The sequence below is a fragment of the Pholcus phalangioides genome, unplaced genomic scaffold (assembly GCF_987345545.1).
Source record: "Pholcus phalangioides strain wild (caught in Gottingen) unplaced genomic scaffold, Ppha-v1.0 ptg000015l_1, whole genome shotgun sequence".
Lineage (NCBI taxonomy): Eukaryota > Metazoa > Arthropoda > Arachnida > Araneae > Pholcidae > Pholcus > Pholcus phalangioides.
The window spans coordinates 24,252,788-24,270,829 of NW_028301608.1; the positions used below are offsets into that span (position 1 = coordinate 24,252,788).

The 18,042-nt window shown below is 33.9% G+C and overlaps 1 protein-coding gene across 2 annotated transcripts in view; it reads right to left on the reverse strand.

Moving 5' to 3' along the window:
* Usp5 (ubiquitin specific protease 5) overlaps positions 1-18,042 on the reverse strand; it is a 41,848-nt gene that overhangs the window by 15,042 nt on the left and 8,764 nt on the right. Inside the window, exons 4-15 of one of the 2 annotated variants that reach the window (XM_089243215.1) lie at positions 17,836-17,954; positions 11,554-11,660; positions 10,506-10,741; positions 9,962-10,056; positions 9,280-9,473; positions 5,438-5,509; positions 5,240-5,318; positions 3,929-4,051; positions 2,083-2,236; positions 1,068-1,125; positions 464-586; positions 32-120 (exon numbers count right to left, since the gene is read on the reverse strand). In XM_089243215.1, coding sequence (XP_089099341.1) covers positions 32-120; positions 464-586; positions 1,068-1,125; positions 2,083-2,236; positions 3,929-4,051; positions 5,240-5,318; positions 5,438-5,509; positions 9,280-9,473; positions 9,962-10,056; positions 10,506-10,741; positions 11,554-11,660; positions 17,836-17,954 — 1,449 coding nt within the window. Of the gene's footprint in view, positions 1-31; positions 121-463; positions 587-1,067; positions 1,126-2,082; positions 2,237-3,928; positions 4,052-5,230; positions 5,319-5,437; positions 5,510-9,279; positions 9,474-9,961; positions 10,057-10,505; positions 10,742-11,553; positions 11,661-17,835; positions 17,955-18,042 lie in introns of both variants that reach the window. The other variant, XM_089243214.1, reaches the window with a different exon arrangement.

Below are 18,042 nucleotides of genomic sequence, written 5' to 3' on the forward strand. Positions count from 1 at the left end.
TGTATAACCAATGAGCTAGAGAGATACTCACCTAGTTTTTTTGGCACCCAATCATCTCCTATAGTGAACTTCTTTAAATGCAACATGAGATAATCAGGAAATGTGAACATTCTTATTTTCCTGCAAAAGAATAAAATGATAATTGTTATCAATGACATTAGAATAACATTTGCTGCCATATACTGCATCAGAACATCCTATTTTGGGAAACAGACTATTTTTGATGTTATGTCGATAACCAACCTTTGGAAAGAAAAGTTAGTCGTCTCTTCCAGGAATCTTACCAGGTCTTCTTTTCAAAGGCTCGTATTAGCATAATATTTAGAAAAATCTCTTTCCCAATATTTTAAAAGCGCAGAAAAAACCATTGCCCCATCTTATTTTTGTTAAAAATAAATAAAAAATTCAACTTTAAACTTTTGTTTTGCTTCAAAGCGTAAAATATCATGTTTTATTTACTCACTTCTTAGCTATAGTCAGAGCATTGATAGCAGTACTATAAAAGCCTTCAATCTCTTCTTCAGCAGCAAAACTTTCAATACATGCCAATAGAGGTATTTTTGGTCGAACTATTTCACAAGTGTTACTAAAAAAATAGAAATTAGAATAAATATACAATTTGGTCTCCATATAATGATGCTATTCAGTTTCATTAAATATATAATTTGTTATAAAAAATACTTTCACCAATATAGAGTACCATAATTTCAGTAAAATTAAGCGCTGGGATATATATGCCACATCCAGAAAAACGACTGGAGAAGAAAAAGTTTTATAGAAACACCACGGCTATTTATATGTCGTAGCTTTGGATACATTAAAATAAAATTAAATGCAGTCAACATCATTTTCTCATACAATATTAGTAAAAGACAAAAAAAAAAAAAAAAAAAAAAAAATCTGTTGTTTAATTTCCATTTCAGAAATAAACATTTTTTTATCGTACTTCAAAAATAATACTACTAACAAAAAAACTATGGAAAAATCACGTAAAAGCAATTTCACTAATTTGGCAAAAGTACTGACTGAAAACAAAACTCTTGACAATTCAAATTTGGCATACTTACACTTTATCTCCTTTGGCAATTTTTTCAGCTTTTGATTTTTCAAATGCATTGACTTCATCTGGAATAAAAATAATATAATAATCAGGTTGCTTGCAAATTATTCAATCGAAACCCTTTCCCACAGTCTGCTAAATATACCACACAAAAAACTAAGAACAAATAATTTTTATTCTATGATCGGATACAATTATTGAGAAATCTATAAATCACCATGTAATACATTGAATTACAAATATACTAACACTTTTATGAACCATTATTTTAAGATTACACACAATTTTTACAAATACTGTGGCTATATAACAAAAAATTATATTCTACAATAAATTTGTTTCATGTTCAGCACAAATTGCAGTCGTTTTTTTAATAATTTACTTTTAGCAATCTCATTTGTATCCAATCATTTTGTCAAACCATGATCATTTTCTGGTGGAAATTAGTTTATAGCCCATTATGAAGGGTAACATTCAACTTTTTTTCCCTTCCTTTATGTCTCTTGCTAAGAGATTGGTGACCAATTACTCAATGGGGAAGGCTTCGTGAGGTAGAAATGTGCTTAGAACTTCCTCAGCGGAATTCGTGCACATTAAATACATAATTTAGTTGTAGAAATGTGATGTTTCATTAGTTTGTCACAAATTCGGTTGTATCTCTGTGTCAGTAAAGATTCTGATAAGGGCTGAGCAATTATCAATCTCTTGACACTTCTAAACATAGTTTGGTGCAGTAAGACTGTGTTTCATAGACCTGGGCCTCAAAAGCAGAATATGCCAAAAACTGTGTCGTACGTCCCAGAACAATAATCACTTCTATGACATGAATTTCAAATGAAGGTGAAGAATACGTTTATTAGTTTTTCAAACTGAAGATGAAAAAAAGAAGCACGGTACCTTTTTTCCTAATATTAAAAGCTATAACTCCAAACTACATAAGCACATACTTTGAAAACAAAAAACATTTTTATCATAGTACATTGAGAAGATTTTAAGAAAATTTTTAAATTCACACAGTTTACCTATGTTTGTAGTTGCTTCCATTGGAATCGGTAAGGACAATAAATAATCTGCTCTTGTGTCATATTTGACCTTTCTCGACTTGGCACATTCTATTCTTTCTTCCACTTGAAATTTCAATGCATCAGCTGGATTTTGTTGTGTTCTTGAATGACGCTGAAATATACAGCATTATTTTTTATAGGTTTGTATTCTACATAAGGGCGAAAAAAATGCAGGCACCAGGTTACCATGGCAACAAAAAACAATCGCATACTTGCCAACCTTGAAACCAAGCCTTGCTATAATGGCCATGTTCATTGCCGGAGAGGGGGGGGGGGAGAAGCTCCCCCCCCCCTTACCTTTTTTTTGTAATTTCATTTAATTTTAATTTTCTTCAACTTTAGAAAAAATTGTGACTCTCACATTCTATATCAAATTAGTAGTAATAACTGACACTGCCCGGATTTTCTTCATATACTGGGAGCGTTAAAAAAGTGACAAACTATTGTTCGGGAACACAGGTAACCAAAGTAGACATTCCAAAAGTCATTATTGCAGGACAGTTTTTTGACCCTATCAGGGAATTTGCTCAAGTGCGACAAACTTTAAAAGTTTCAAAGTAGCCTATTGTTTAAGTTGGGGCCTGTTTGGCACATATGCAAAATTTGGCAAAGACTGGTATGAAACTGCAGATTTGTACAGAGAACATACACATAGAAAATCAATTTTATATATAGAGATGTTGAATTTTTAGTCTTGCATCTCCATCTGTGAAATTTGACCCTTCTGTTATTTATATATCAAAAACAACCCTAGGCCATGATAAGTTATCTTAGTGCAAACCACACCTTTTTATGTCGATTGGTTAATTTGATATTTATTCTTTCGAGATATTCCTTTTGGGACATCATTTAGTACTTGATAGGATAATGAAATTCAAAGAAATCCTTGAAAAATTCTAAAAAGAAACAGACTTCTGTAGTTTTTCACAATTCGCCATAATTCTATATTTTATAATTGAAATTCATAGAAACTGTTGAAATTCTGCAATAGTTGGCAAGTATGCAATCGGTATTGGCAACTAAAATTTTCCATGGTGATTATTAAATTAAAGTCTTAATTACAACAAAAATTTTGGAATTTATACCAACATATCTATCAACATATACAAAGTCTTGGAAAAGCAAAAATTTTGAATGGTTATTCTTTTTTTAATGGGAAAAATATTTAATTCCTACGAAATTTTGCTGATGCCTAAATTGTTTTTTGGTTTGTCAAGCCTTATTCTAGATATAAACAATAGCTTTCAGCCTGATGGCTAAGACAACATTAATTTCCAAATAAGTATTGTCTTAGCCAACTTAATACTTATTTTCAAAAAATAAAAACATTTTTTTTCTACTACCTTCCATTTAAAGTTACCATGAATGAATGTTTTTCTTTTTTTGTCTCTAACACTTTTTTATTGGTTTGTTTTCTAAAAAGCAATTTATCAATTTCATTAATGAATATGGAAGGCATGATTAATCACTCACTACTATTGACATTAATAATCATTAATGTTGGAAAAGAAGTGGGAAAAAGTACTCAAGCTGAAAAATATAGAAACATCTTAGAATATCATACATAAGGAACAAAAATGCCATATTTCATGCATGATATTTTCCAACATTTTATTTTGAATACTTTGCCTGTCATGTGAGTTGATGTTTGATTACAGCTTTTTTTTTTTGCCTTACTATATACTGAGGAAAACAAGTTTTACTAAAGATCCTGCTTGAAATTAAAGAATCAACAGTCTTTTTTATGGATTTATATTTTTAAAAGAAATAAATTTAAAAGTAACATTCTCCATGAAGCACTTACTTCAATAACCGTTAAGAAGTGAAGGAAAAATTCCTGTGCATCCTGCTGCCTTTTCGTTGAGAACTCTGGGTGACCCTCACCAATAAGGCACTTGAACATATGTGGTTTGATTCCCTCTTGCTCCTGAAATGCAGTTTCATGCAATAAAAATAATTAGTCATAAATCACTGATTTGTAAAGTAAATATTTGAAAGGAATGACAATTTTGAAAATATTGTTTTTTTTTCTCTTTACGATGACAATCAAGTCACCTAGAAACATTAATAATGTTGTATATGATTAAAAATACTGTATTGTATATAAACACATCACACTTATAATTACCATAAAAGTTGGTATTTTAATGACGATTGAAATTTATAAACCTATCTTTTGCTAATGTCTTGCACTATATCAGTATATTGCACCATGGTTAGGGATAAATAATTTTAGTATCTAAGAAATAGATGTGAATAGATGCAAAATTTACAGATTTTGATGAGTAAAAGCAAAAATTTTTAATTTTTATTATTTTTCCATACAATTTTGGCAATTTACACTTTTGAAAGCAGAATTTGGTAGTAATTTCACATAACATTTACAAAGTGAAAAAAAGTCATACATAATCTTTGAAACAATTCAGAAATAAAAAGTCAACTGAGCTTGTATTTTACAAGCTGGAATTTCATTTTCAAATGTTTATCTTTCAGAGCCTGAAAGAACAACATAGAAAAATAGCTCAATACTTTCATAACAAAATCTTTTAATTTTTAACTATTAGGTCACTGAATGAAAATTCATGTAATGTATGTGAAAGTTACCACTGACAATTTTGGAAACACTGTCAAATAACTGTGGAATAAAAGGAATGGAAATAATGTAAATTTATTATACTTCATCAATATGGATTTTTTTATCCTGTGCTTTTGACTCGATAATTTTTCATACATTTCCATCTTTTTTTCACTGTAGCATTTATTATAAGAAATTTTACAAATCTTCACTCATCAGTTATACAAGACATTATTCATCATACATAATATGTATGAAAAAATATATTTATTTTTAAGAAATTATTCAGATAGCCTAAGACCAGTACTACACTATAACAGTTTGATAAAAATTCTTTTATAAAACTTGAAAAATGTAACCAATAAGCACATCTGTTACATTCAAGCGAACTTGACCGATTCACCTATTGGTTGCATTTTTCAAGGTTTATAAACAAACTTTTATAGTGTAATGCCGGTCTTAGAAAAATATTCAAATTTTCAGATGAGATTTTAATGATTAAAAAAGGAGTATTATAAAAACATGATTTACATTTCGTACCTGAGATGTTGGTTCTCCTTCACATTCAGGTGGTGCCTTAGAATATTGGCCACTTAACAAACCATGTGCAAGTTTGCACCTGAAAAATATCAAACACACACATAATTCTGATAATTATATTCATGGAAAACTTGAATCAAGGTAATTTTATTTCCCCAACATTAAATTTTTTAAATTGTTTTTTTAAACAAAACTCACATTTGAACATTAAAATTGTTTGTAGGGTCCTCGGATGCATTTTCATATATGTCATCTGAATTCAAAAAATATCTGAAATAAAATAATAAAAAAGAGAAATTAATCAACTTTTTTCTGAGTGTGTGTGTGGTTTCATTCAAACTTTTTCTAAAAATTTGAATTTCATCATAATAAGCATTTGATCATTTTTGTCGCACCACGGTCATTTTCTGCACATGAGGGTTAATTAGACCGGGAACTACAATTTATTGCCGATTCCAAAAGACAGGCTTTTTTAATACTTATCGAGAGGTAAGTGCGCTAACCCCTCAATGTGGGACTCCCTGTGGTAGCAATTTTTGCTGTGGTCACATTGTCGTTTCTGTTGTAGCCTTGTGCCAGGAAAGTTTTCTGACAAGAATGAACTAGGTATCGAACTCGCGACACCTCTAAACATCCTTTGGGGTACTCCAGGCACGTATCTTATCGAACTGCCTACCGCGTCCAATTTTATCATATACTCTGATAAAATTGGTTATTGTTTACAGTGTAAGAGGATCCATAGCAAGAGACAAATATTGCAAGAGTTTTGAAAAGAATGTTATACAGAGCCATATATGTTATATTAAAGACAAAAAAAGCTTTTATCTCAATTGTGTAATGACGACTTTATTAAAAATGTAAAAGTGAAAATAAGAACACTTTAAGGTGTCCGACTACCTTTCCTGGCACTTTTCTATAAAATGGTACTGGGGAGTGAACTTTAATAACATTTTTTGATATTAAGTGTCTTGAAAAATGGTGAAAACAATTACAAATTTTAAACTGTGATGAAAAAGTCATTTTAATCTCAAATTTTAAACAAAACTCATGTACTATTCAAGGAATGATAGCAAAAAGTTCTATGAATGAAATTTTTGTCATTTTCACAGTACACTCAGCTAGTGATGATGCAGGTTATGAACTAAAATCTAAAGGATTGTACGGTATGCTCATAAGTTACACTTAAATCTGTTGATGCATGTATGAATTTTTTGAAATTTCATTTAACATATCGTGTATAAAAAACACTGTAATTAGACAAACACACATGACAGGTCTTAGATTTTGGTTCATAACCTTAACAATAGATGATAAAATATATCAAAATTTTGTAATGATACAAATGCCACAACAGGCAAAATGCCCAATGCGGTGGCTGAGAAAAAGATGCCCATAACAAATATGAATGTCATATATTTCTATAATACACTGGTGAAATAAATTAAGAGAATTTGCATATTTTATTGAATTTCATGAAAAGAACTGAACTGAATGTAAAACCACTGCTTCTAGACAAAAATGCAAATCTTGTACGTCAAAATACGTAAGTGTACACGTGTGCATAGGCGGAGCCAGTAGAGGAACAGGCTTTATAAGCGTGCGTAAGTTAAGACACATTTCGTTCGCTAGCACACCTCTGCAAATTTCTTGGTGTTATTTTGCAGCAATCGGTTAATTTCAAATTGTATCAGTAAAAATGAGTAACCACCAACGTTTAGAAGATGGAATGAGGTGGCGAATTGTGGGCAGGCTAGAAGCAGGCCAATCTCAAGTCCAGATTTGTAGAGAGTTCAATTTAACGCCCAGTGTCATGTGTAACTTACGGAAACAGTTCCAGGATACCAGATCCATCGAGTGAAAGCCTGGGCAAGGTCCTCCAAGAGCCACAACGGCCAGAGAAGATCGCCATTTGTCGATTATAGCGAGGCGTAACAGGAGTGCTACAGCTTCTCAGCTCTCTCGTGACTTGTATGCAGCCACAGGAACCCGTGTATAAAGGGTGACTGTTTCCAAAAGACTTCATGAGAGAGGGCTGTTTGCAAGAAGACCTGCTGTTTGCGTCCCGCTCACTTCTAAGGACAGGAGAATCCGTTTATCATGGCCACACATAGAGCTCTTCTGCTCGACGATTTTCTAGAGAGTGAGGATATTCGCCAGAAGGATTGGCCAGCCAGATCTCCAGACCTTAATCCTATAGAGCATGTCTGGGATGCTCTGGGGAGGGCAATTGCAACTCGCAACCCCCCTCCGGGAACCATCCAGGGAAGGAAAACAGCGTTGCTGAACGAGTGGGACCAATTGCCACAGGAAATGATAAACTGCCTTATTTCAAGTATAAAATCACGCTGCGAGATCTGTATATCTGTAAGAGGGGACCTACCCCCATTAACCCATCTATTAATCCATTTTTTTGTTTATTCTGCAACTGCTGTTTCATACCTTCCGACTCCAACAAGTATTACGCACGATCATGCGTTTGTATTACAATTGTTGAATGGTTATTTGTTTTGTATTGTATCAATGTGTGTACATATCAAATTTCATTAAAATCAGTACAGTAGTTCTATAGATAATCGACCAAGTCTGCAAATTCTCTTAATTTCTTACACCAGTGTACAGCAACCCAATTAAAAATATAATCAAAAACCAAAGACTATATATACATGATAAAATATAATACAATGCCCATAAAAATATTTATGGTTGTCTTATATGATATGGTATCTAAGTGATACAATCAGTAGATTTTTAGACATCATGTTTAAAACTTTAGTAAAATGTCAAAAATAAAATTCTTTGCAAAACGCATTTAAAGTTTTTATCCACAGATTACTATATGTAAAAACGCAACACTTAAGTGCATGTAACTTTGATTCTAAGTGTCATATATAAAAAAAAAACGGCTTGTTTTGGAATGCAGAAGAAACGGGGCTTTCATAAAGAAAAATGTAAATGAAAAAAAAAATTATATTATCTACCAAAATGATGTTTCAAGCATAGTCTGATACCGTAAGAAAGAATCATTAAAACTTATTTTAAATATAGGCAAAAATAGAGGCCAAAAGAGCAAACTTTGGTGTTTTATAACATGTTAAACTGAAGTTTCAGTTGTTTTTCATTAATTCTAAGCATAAGATTCAAATGGCGGTATTGCTGGCTATAGAAAGAACCTAAATAGAAGTTAATGCAGCTAAACAGTGCTTTATAGGGGAGGATGTCTTTAGGCTCTACTGTAAGAACAAGTTTTTGGTTTTTACAGTGTTTGCATAATTATTTGGATGGGGCAAGACACTTTAGAAGTCATGGATACACAGCAAGCAAGCTGATTAGAATGTGGTATAGGATGCAATTTATAAATGCAAAGAACAAAGGAAAAACTATAAATGTTGATTAATGTGCATAAATGACCTCAGGACAAATGAAAACAACTATGTTCAAATTCATTTTGTCAGTATTTTTCTTTTTATATTTGTTAGAAGAATCAAGCTCTTATAACACTATACTATATCTGACAAAAGATTATATGCAGAGACACAAATGAGTTGACACTTTCATTTCCAATTCGAAAGACACATGATACAGTGGTTCTCAAAGTGTGTGTCAAAGTTCCCAGGTGGTTATCCAATCTTTGTCAGAAGAATTGCAATGAGCTTGGGACATTGATGTGTGCCTGTTTGGTGCTTTGGAGGGTTCTTCGTTAGACTATTCTAGAGAGCAATGGATGAACATTGGGCAAGGTTTCGTGGTTGATAAAAGTTTGGGAACTACTGACATAACACTAACACACACACCTGAGCGTTAGAGGTTTAGCAATACATCAGGGTAGAGACATATACACATGCATGCAACACTTTTTTGGCATAACACACTTCAGAAAAATACTTAAGAGAGGCACAAGTGGTTTAATAGATAATTTAGAAATTCTAAAATTATCCAGAAGGATACATAAGAAAAATAAACATAGGAAAGAAACATACATAAACATAAAACAAATAATGTGGTACATTTCTTGCATAGACATCATTTGAAAAATGTCTTACTTTTGCCTGAAGTCAGGAATAGTGAAAAGGACTTGCACTACAGAGTTCAAGTAACATGAGTTCCCCAAATTCTGTAGACCAGTATAACCAGGACCATAAATTGGAATCAATTTGCTGCCACTTTCTTGTATGATGGCCCATTCTCCAATTCGTTGGTTCATATCTATCTCCAACTCAATCATGGATTTATCTGTCTGCAGAAATGGAAATCATTTAGTTATTTGACAGAGTTTTCCATCCTTGTTGCACTAAAACCATACAGAAATAAATTTCCCTCAATGCAATTTCTGTATTTCTATGTATAACAATATCTTGCTGTATTAAAATATAACTTGAATAATAAATAACTTTTTAAATTCATTTTCAACAAGAACAAGTTAAAATTACTCATATGCAGAATAACCAAAATAATTTTTCTGCATATTATTTTTCAAAGATAAGCATGCCCATGCCCTAAGAATAAGAGGGGTTTAATGCAAGGCCAATGACCTAATGAATAGGTATAAAATTTTATATAAGCAACAAGCAAATTTCTATGATTTCTATATTCTAGCTCTTTTAAAGCTTCAAGGTCCTTTTAGGGATACAGTAAGACCTCAATTAATCAAGTTTTAGGTTATATGAGGTACTTTTCATATAACCACGCCATTTTTTAATTGAAATCATTCGAAATAATACACACCTTCTCCATTTGATTGATATTTATTCCGAAATGTGCAAGATGAGCTGCAAGGCTTGGATCCTCAACCATGTCATCTTCATCATATGAATACACATCTAAGAATAAAAATTATCAAGAAAATCACAAAATTTCCTTTGCAAGGAATTAAATAATACAGTGAAACGCTTATATAACAACACTCAATGGACCAGAGAAAAATATTGTTACAAAGGAGTTATCACTATAAATAGCATATATTAAGAGTATGAGAAGTGCATCAATAACCAGAGAGTAATACCATTATATCATTATAAAGGGTATTGTTACTGTAGTATAAATTATTTAAAAAGTTCTAAAATATGAAGATATACTCACAAAAATGCAACAATTAAAAGTCATTAGAACCTCAGCTCTTATTTACAATACAAATTCAGTCTTTTGCCATTTTATGATCACTCATTTCCCAAAAATAAATTACTATAAAATCGACATGGTACCCATAATTAAAATTTGATCCTCAACCTTGATGTAATAAAACACTATCAATTCCTACTTTCCAACTTACCAGCTGCTTCAGAAGTGATAGTTCCCAATTTGACAACAAGAGGATACTTTGTATTTTTGTAATGCTCGACAGCATGGTTATTTCCACCTTGACCATCAAAATAACGTCGCCCACATCGGATGGTGCCATCTGTCAAATTAAGCCACAAATTTTCGGTTAGGCCACAGTCTTCACATTTCCAACCCTTGGGCGGAATCTTAACACCATTATCCAACTGTAACAGGCTATCAGCGTGCCTGAAAAGATCATAAATTTAAAAAAAAGTCGAAATGTACAAAAGACTTTGGAAAATACTTTAAATTTTCAATTTACATTTCTCCCCCCTTCACATTTTTACTATAAAAATTGATTTAAGTGTCATTGGCACAATGGTGAGCTGATGTTTAAGAGAAATTCTGTATGAAAAGTTTTCATAGAAACTACTGCCAAACAACACATGCACCTTATCCCCATTCATCTGCGAAACTTCGAACAAACTTGTACATGTTGTGAACTTGCCGTAAAGTTTGTTTCTGCTGTGTAATGCTTTTCATGTGTAGTGCTGCCATCAGTTTTTCTAACTATGAGTAAAATGTAATGATTGAATAATTGTATCATTGTAGGTCTGTTGCTCTGTGGCAAGACTTTTTAACAAGGAGATAGGCTTGCATTTTCACCTGAAATTTGCAGTTTCATAGAAACTGCCGCTCTTTTAATAAACATCACAGTTTTGTAGTATAAACTGCATGCATCTTTCATCTGAAAACTTTTAAAAAAATGTAATGAGACTAAATTTTATTCATTAAAGTTGCCTTCAGTTTTCTTTGAGAATTTTATAATATTTTACGGATTAAACATTAGATATTATCCTGCAGTTAAGTATTCCTAAAGAAATTTACGGAAAAAATAATGAAAATCAATCAGAATTCGGCCTGTAAAAAAGTTCAAAACATAATACAAAATAAGATAAAGCATGCCGAATCCTAATATATTTAGGAGCATAACAAGCCAAGCCACAATGAGGAAAAATGCAAACAGAAAGGCTGACAGAGGGAGAATTTTAACATACTTTGTAACTTCCCTTTTCATTCCATCCCAAGTTCCTGCTAAGGCTTTAGCTTCAGCTACCTTACTGGCAGCATCTGCAGCAATAAGTGTCACAGCACAAAGCTGGATCTGCACAGAAAAAATATCTAATTATAGTTAAACCATTAAAGAACAGTTGAGTACACAAAATTATGATAAAATACAAATACAAATACAACGCCACAACAGGCAAATTGCCCAACGAGGTGGCTGACTTAAGAACATCATGGATCCCCGAGCCATTTTTTGGAGGCCCTACCTACTACTACACCACACATGTGCCCCGCCCACACCCCCCCCCCGGAACCCCCCAACGAATCAGTACATGCGGGAATGTGCGTGTACGTGTAGTGAAACCTGACGTGAAGTTTTTTGTTGTTTCTCTGTAATGCTTGTTATGTGTAGTGCTGCCATCTGCCACTAGTTTTTCTAACTATGAGTGAAGTGTTATGATTGAATGATTTATTGTTGTAGGACTGCTGCTCTCTGTGGCGAGACTTTTTAACGGGGAGATCGGCTCGCATTTGCGCCTTGAAGTTGGGAACCACAGAAAACCAACTTCAGCCGACCACCACTGTGGGGTTCGAACCCGGATCCCCGCATCGCGAGTCCGTCACTATAACCACTATAAAGCACTATAGCCATTGAAATCTGTACAACTGCGAGATACATCCTAGATTCAATAGTAATGCTGTGCATATATTTGGTGCATTAAAAGGGTCCTCATAACGAACTCTGGAGATCCAGAGCCAAAACTCTTTTTGAGACCTATCCTAACATTTCACATGTTTCAAGAGGCAAAAAATCCAAATATTGGTGATATTGCTGAAAATTGCCAGATTTTACCAAGAAAATTGCTAGTTATGGGAAAGAAGATTGGTAGAATACCAAAATCTGCAGTAAACTGACATTTAATAAAATAATAATAAACTATCTTCATAGTGATAAATATGTAAGTTTAATATTGATATTTGCGATCAGGTTATGTAAATAGTTTTATCCCTTAACCAGTCACCTGCCCAATTAATTTCCTCGAGCGTTACTCGCAGTGCCCACTTTTTTTTGAAGATGCGCATGCTTTTTCCCTTTTTTTTAATTTTCTTGGAAGTTTGAAATATTAAAATGTTTTTTATAGCATGTTTTTTTATAGCTAGAATGTGTAGAGACATAATATGACACCCCAAAAGTAAGGAGGGAGCGGTCATAATGTCCTGTGACTAAAAGAAATACTGTTGATGGATTTATGTGGAACCATAGTAGTTGAACCTTTGCTAAAAGATATATAAGTAATAAAACAGATGCATCTTTGCACGGGAGTTGGAAATTGAAACAAAAACGATGGGGATGCAGCTTTGCAACGCATGACAAAGATAATAGCAATAATAATCTCAGACCTTGAAATATAATTGTCAACTCCATCTAGTGATGAGATAATAAAGTAGAAGGATGGCTGTACAGAGATGGCAGCACATGTATGACAAATTATTTCGTCACATCTATGTGAAAAAGACTGGAAAGTCTGTGTGTCGGCAAATGCCGTCGTAGGCAACACCATTACGTATATCAGTGACGACAAATGCCGTCTAAATCACTTGACTGGTGAAAAAGACTGAAAAAAGTCTGCGCATCGGCAAATGCCGTCGTAGGCACCAACATTACGTATGGCAGCACCGGCAAATACCGTCGTAATCACTTGATTGGTTAAGCCCAGTTAAAATAACCAAATATCAAGTAATCTCAATGAAAAAAATTAGATAATTTGGAAAGTCAGGTCGTATGAAAGGTGGGCCCATATGTGTGTGGTCACCTGAATTCTAAACAAAACCAATAAAAAATACAGTGATATTTTCATAAAGATTTACAGATGTAAAAATTTTAGGACAAAACTTCAATCATATACTTTTAGCTATAACAAAGTCTCATCATGACATGCCCATCAATTTTCATAGGTAATTAACAATATACAGTAAAACTCCAAACCAGCCACTCAGCATTCCATAAAAAAGTGGCCATCTGCAGAGGTGACAGCTGAATAGATGTTTGTACCACAGAAATAATACATTTCGGAGGGGGAGGGACGTCAAAACAACGATTTTCAATGCCACACAAAAAAATCTTATGCTCAATTTATTTACGAATTGTTCAGCTCATTTTGTCAAAATAACATGCAGTGAAACCTTGCTACAACAATATTCGATCACCTAACCACCTATGCATCACCTAATCACCGAAAGTGTTTGGTACCACTAGGGTCAGGTGGGGTAAAATGGTCATACTGAACATAAAATCACATAAATTCAGAATTTCAATTGATATATTGCTACCAAATTTCTGTTTTAACTTTTACTTGCAAGTAGCAAAGTTTTTCACTTAAAATTTTACGCCAAGCTCAGGTTCCATTCTGTGAGTGCCTGAATAACTTCTCTCTACCATTTTAGTTGCTCAAACTTTTTATAGATTGGCTGTGCAGGACACTCCAGAAGTGTCTCAAGAACATTGTTTCATTCACTGGTAAGTTGTAATCATTATATTTCCTATTTTATAGTAATTTAACAACGTGGGGTAGAGTGGTCATAGCATTAGGCTTAACTAACACGTAGTTGCACGGAGATATTTTGCCTAACATATAATTGAACTTGAAATTTTTTTTACTTAATACAGTTGTTTCTTTTACTTAATTTACTTTTTATTTGATATAATTCATTTTTTTTCTTTTCCAGAGCAAACACGCACTTGGAAAGTAGGTGTTTGAACCTAAATGTGAAAAGAATATACAACAGTACTTTGACATCCTTCCATTAGTATCACTAGCTGTTGGAAAGAGCATTAGAGTATCGTGTGAGATGCAAGAACACGAGTTGAAGATTCCATATCACTTAAGGAAGATGGATCATTAACTAGTCAAGAAAAAAAGATTCTAGAAGAAAATCATGGTTAACATGTAAAGAAGACTAGAAGATTAGCTAATATTAGTGTTGTGTCTGATGAAAGACGTGAAATGAGCCATATACTGACTACTTTGCCCTCGTTAATCTCAGCTGCAAACAAAAAGGTAATACAGAACACAAAGGCAAAATGAAAACATGTTCAGGATGGCAGAAGAGAAACCTTAATTAAGGAAATAGTTGAACTTTGACTGCCACAAAATAGAAATATGTGAAAATTACATTAAACTCCCATAGCCAAAGAAAAAATTTCATGAAGATCTGAGGCAAATCTATAACTATTCAAACTTTATGAAAGATGTCAGAAGGCTGTGTGTGTGGGATGCTGGTTTAAACCAATGATGCAAATTATCAGACAAGTGATTAATAAGGATTTATTACAAGTATCTGTCGAATATCTTGAAAAAGCCTAAATAATGAAGTTTTATACCTTTTTAGAAAATGAGGACATAGATGAAATAAGGGATCAGTTGTATTTGGAGATCCTAATGAAGCCAAGATTTAACCATAGAGTACATTAAAAGTTAGAAATTTAAAAGTAGAAAATGACTGATAAATGTGTTAAATAAAACTTCAATGCCACAATAATTATTTTTATAAAATTTCATTATTATTTGGTATGACCATTTTACCCCATGCACTACTCATTTTACCCCATGGGGTAAAGTGGTCATAAAAGTGAGGTCTAAAAAGTTGCTGAAAAAAACTGTTACACCCAAAAAATATTTTTGAAAAACGTGCTAATGTAATGTAAAATATCAGCCAAAAGATATCCTTTTTTTGAAAAATGCATATAGTTATACCTCTTCAAAGATGAAAACACCTCTTTTTACGACCATTTTACCCCACCTGACTCTACTTTTTATGTGCTACACCAAAGTGTACTGAGATAAACCTCTTTGGATTGGATTTTAAATTTTCTGGCGCAAGGACCAATTTGGTCAAACTGCGCCAAAACAAATTATAAAAATAAGAAAAATCATCCTTTTGTCATGTCAAAATACTAAAATCATGCATGATAAAAAGCAACGTAAAGCATAAAAAAATGACATGAATTGTAAAAATCTATAATTTGTTATAAAAACCAATGGCTTTGATGAATTTAAAAATGCGAGATGCATCGCTGTGGTCATTTAAAATGTCATGAAGTGAAAGATGACTTTGACCAAAAGCGGTCGTAAAATGATGACGATGATGTGAACAAGTAAAAGCATGAGCAATGGTTAATGGACTTTGACAATGTGGGCACTGTGGCTGACTCTCTCGTAATAAAAGATATGATTGTGTGATACGACTGTGTCCTATGCGCAACCGGGCAAGCAGAACTTCCTCCTTTCGGTTAGTTCTGCAGCTCGAACGCCAATGGCCAAGTGTGGGCTTGATGGCATGTAATTTGTTATTAATTTGATTGTTCCAATGGTCCTGCCAGCGGTGATGCATCACTTCCCGGAGGATTGAGAAGTGGTCACTGGCAGGTACCAAAAGGTTATTGTCAATGTTAGTTGTTGTTCGAGCTGCAGTGTCTGCTCTTTCGTTGCCCGGTATTCCTACATGACCTGGTACCCAGTAAAATTTTACTGTGGTACCATGATGAATGAGGTAATGCAGTTCATGAAAAATGGAATGAATGAATGGATGAGTGTGAAACGTACAGGAACACAGTGCTTGTAATGCGCTGAGAGAGTCGCTATAGATAATGCATCGTCGGTGGCGTTTGCATCGTATATGACGTAGAGCCTGAAGGATTGCGTACAGTTCTGCCGAATATATAGTGAATGTGTCTGGAAGTTTGAAAGATGTCTCCTCACAGCAGATGTAGGCACAACCGACATGGCCAGGGCTCTTGGAGCCGTCGGTATATATGGGGAAGTACCTGTTGTACCTACCCCTGTGCCTAAAGAATATCTGTCGATATATGACATCTGCTGTGGTGGCTCTAGGGTATAATGATAATGAAAGAGAGACATCTGGCAGAGACTGCTCCCATGGTGCCAGTTGCCAAGCAACTGGGGCCACACGACTGATGTCTAATTCTAGTTCTTCCACAAGTGCCCTCATACGAAGACCGTAAGATGGAACACATGAAGGGCGAGCAGCAAATAGTCTATGAAATGAGGGATTAAAAGTGACACGATGAAGTGGATGACCTGGTAAAGACTTCATTTTGATATAATATTTCAAAGAAAGTTGTTGGCGTCTTGATGTCAGTGATGGCTTGTTGCATTCGACATACAGGCTCTCCATTGGAGACGTCCGGAAAGCTCCAGAACAAATCCGCAGGGCGAGATGGTGGACTGGGTCGAGCACACTCAGATAGCTCTGAGGTGCCGACCCGTATACAATGGAGCCGTAGTCGAGCTTCGATCTTATTAAAGCTTTGTATAAGTGGAGGAGCGACTTACGGTCAGCTCCCCACAATGTAGAAGAGATGACCTTCAAGAGATAAACCTCTTTGCAGGAACAATACATCTAACTGAATTTTTTTTATCAGCTAATCAAATAAAATATTTTGATAATAATAAATACTCAAAAGCTCACTTTTTGGTGATACTAAGAACATTGATTTAAAAAAGTTGCCAATTTGATGACACTGCTGCCTCTTTTGATATAACGATAACTCCTATACAAAGATATTTTTTCTAGGTCCGGTATTATTATGCATACCAAGGTTTTACTGTATTTTAAGCAGAATTTCAAATAATAAATCATCTGTTCAATCGAGAAGTGATGCATCACCGCTGGCAGAATCTGAAATAATCAAATTAATGACATAACTAAGCTCACACTCGACCATTGACGTTCGCGCTACAGGACCAACAGCAAGGAAGTGCTGCTTGCCCGGTTGCATATAGGATTTAGTCGCCTCGCACAGTCATACCTTCTATTCTGAGAGAGTCAACCAGTGTGCACATATTGTCAAAGTCCATTGACCATTTTTTATGTTTTTACTTGTTCACATTACCGTCATCATTTTACGATCGCTTTTGGTCAAAGTCATCTTTTACTTCATGACATTTTAAATGACCAGAGTTTAAGCTACGGTTGCATTTTTCGCAAAATGAGAAAGAAAATCTTAGATTGCGAAAGAAGTGATAGCCACTTTCGCAAAAATGTGTACAGGAGGTATGGAACGAGTAGACATCCAACCATTAATCGTTACATTAGCATTGTAGCATTTTGTTAAAGCTTTTCTCTCAATTTTCGCTTTTTTGCGAAAGGAATTTTTTCTCTAGCTTAAACCCTGTAAATGACCATTGTGATACATTTCACATTTTTAAATTCATTTCATTGTTCATGGATATGTTTGGATATGCTCTCACCATTTGAGGCAGTTCAGCTGAAGCAACCATGTACTCATGGAAGTCTGGCATAATAACAATGGTGTACGTGTCCTCATACTCATATTTCTTCTCATCAACCATAAATCCTCCTTCAAGTCCTGAAATACATTTCTTTTTATAACAAACGTATGCTATAAAATGCATAAAATTCAACTACTTTATGATACATTGAAAGCTTGTTATTAC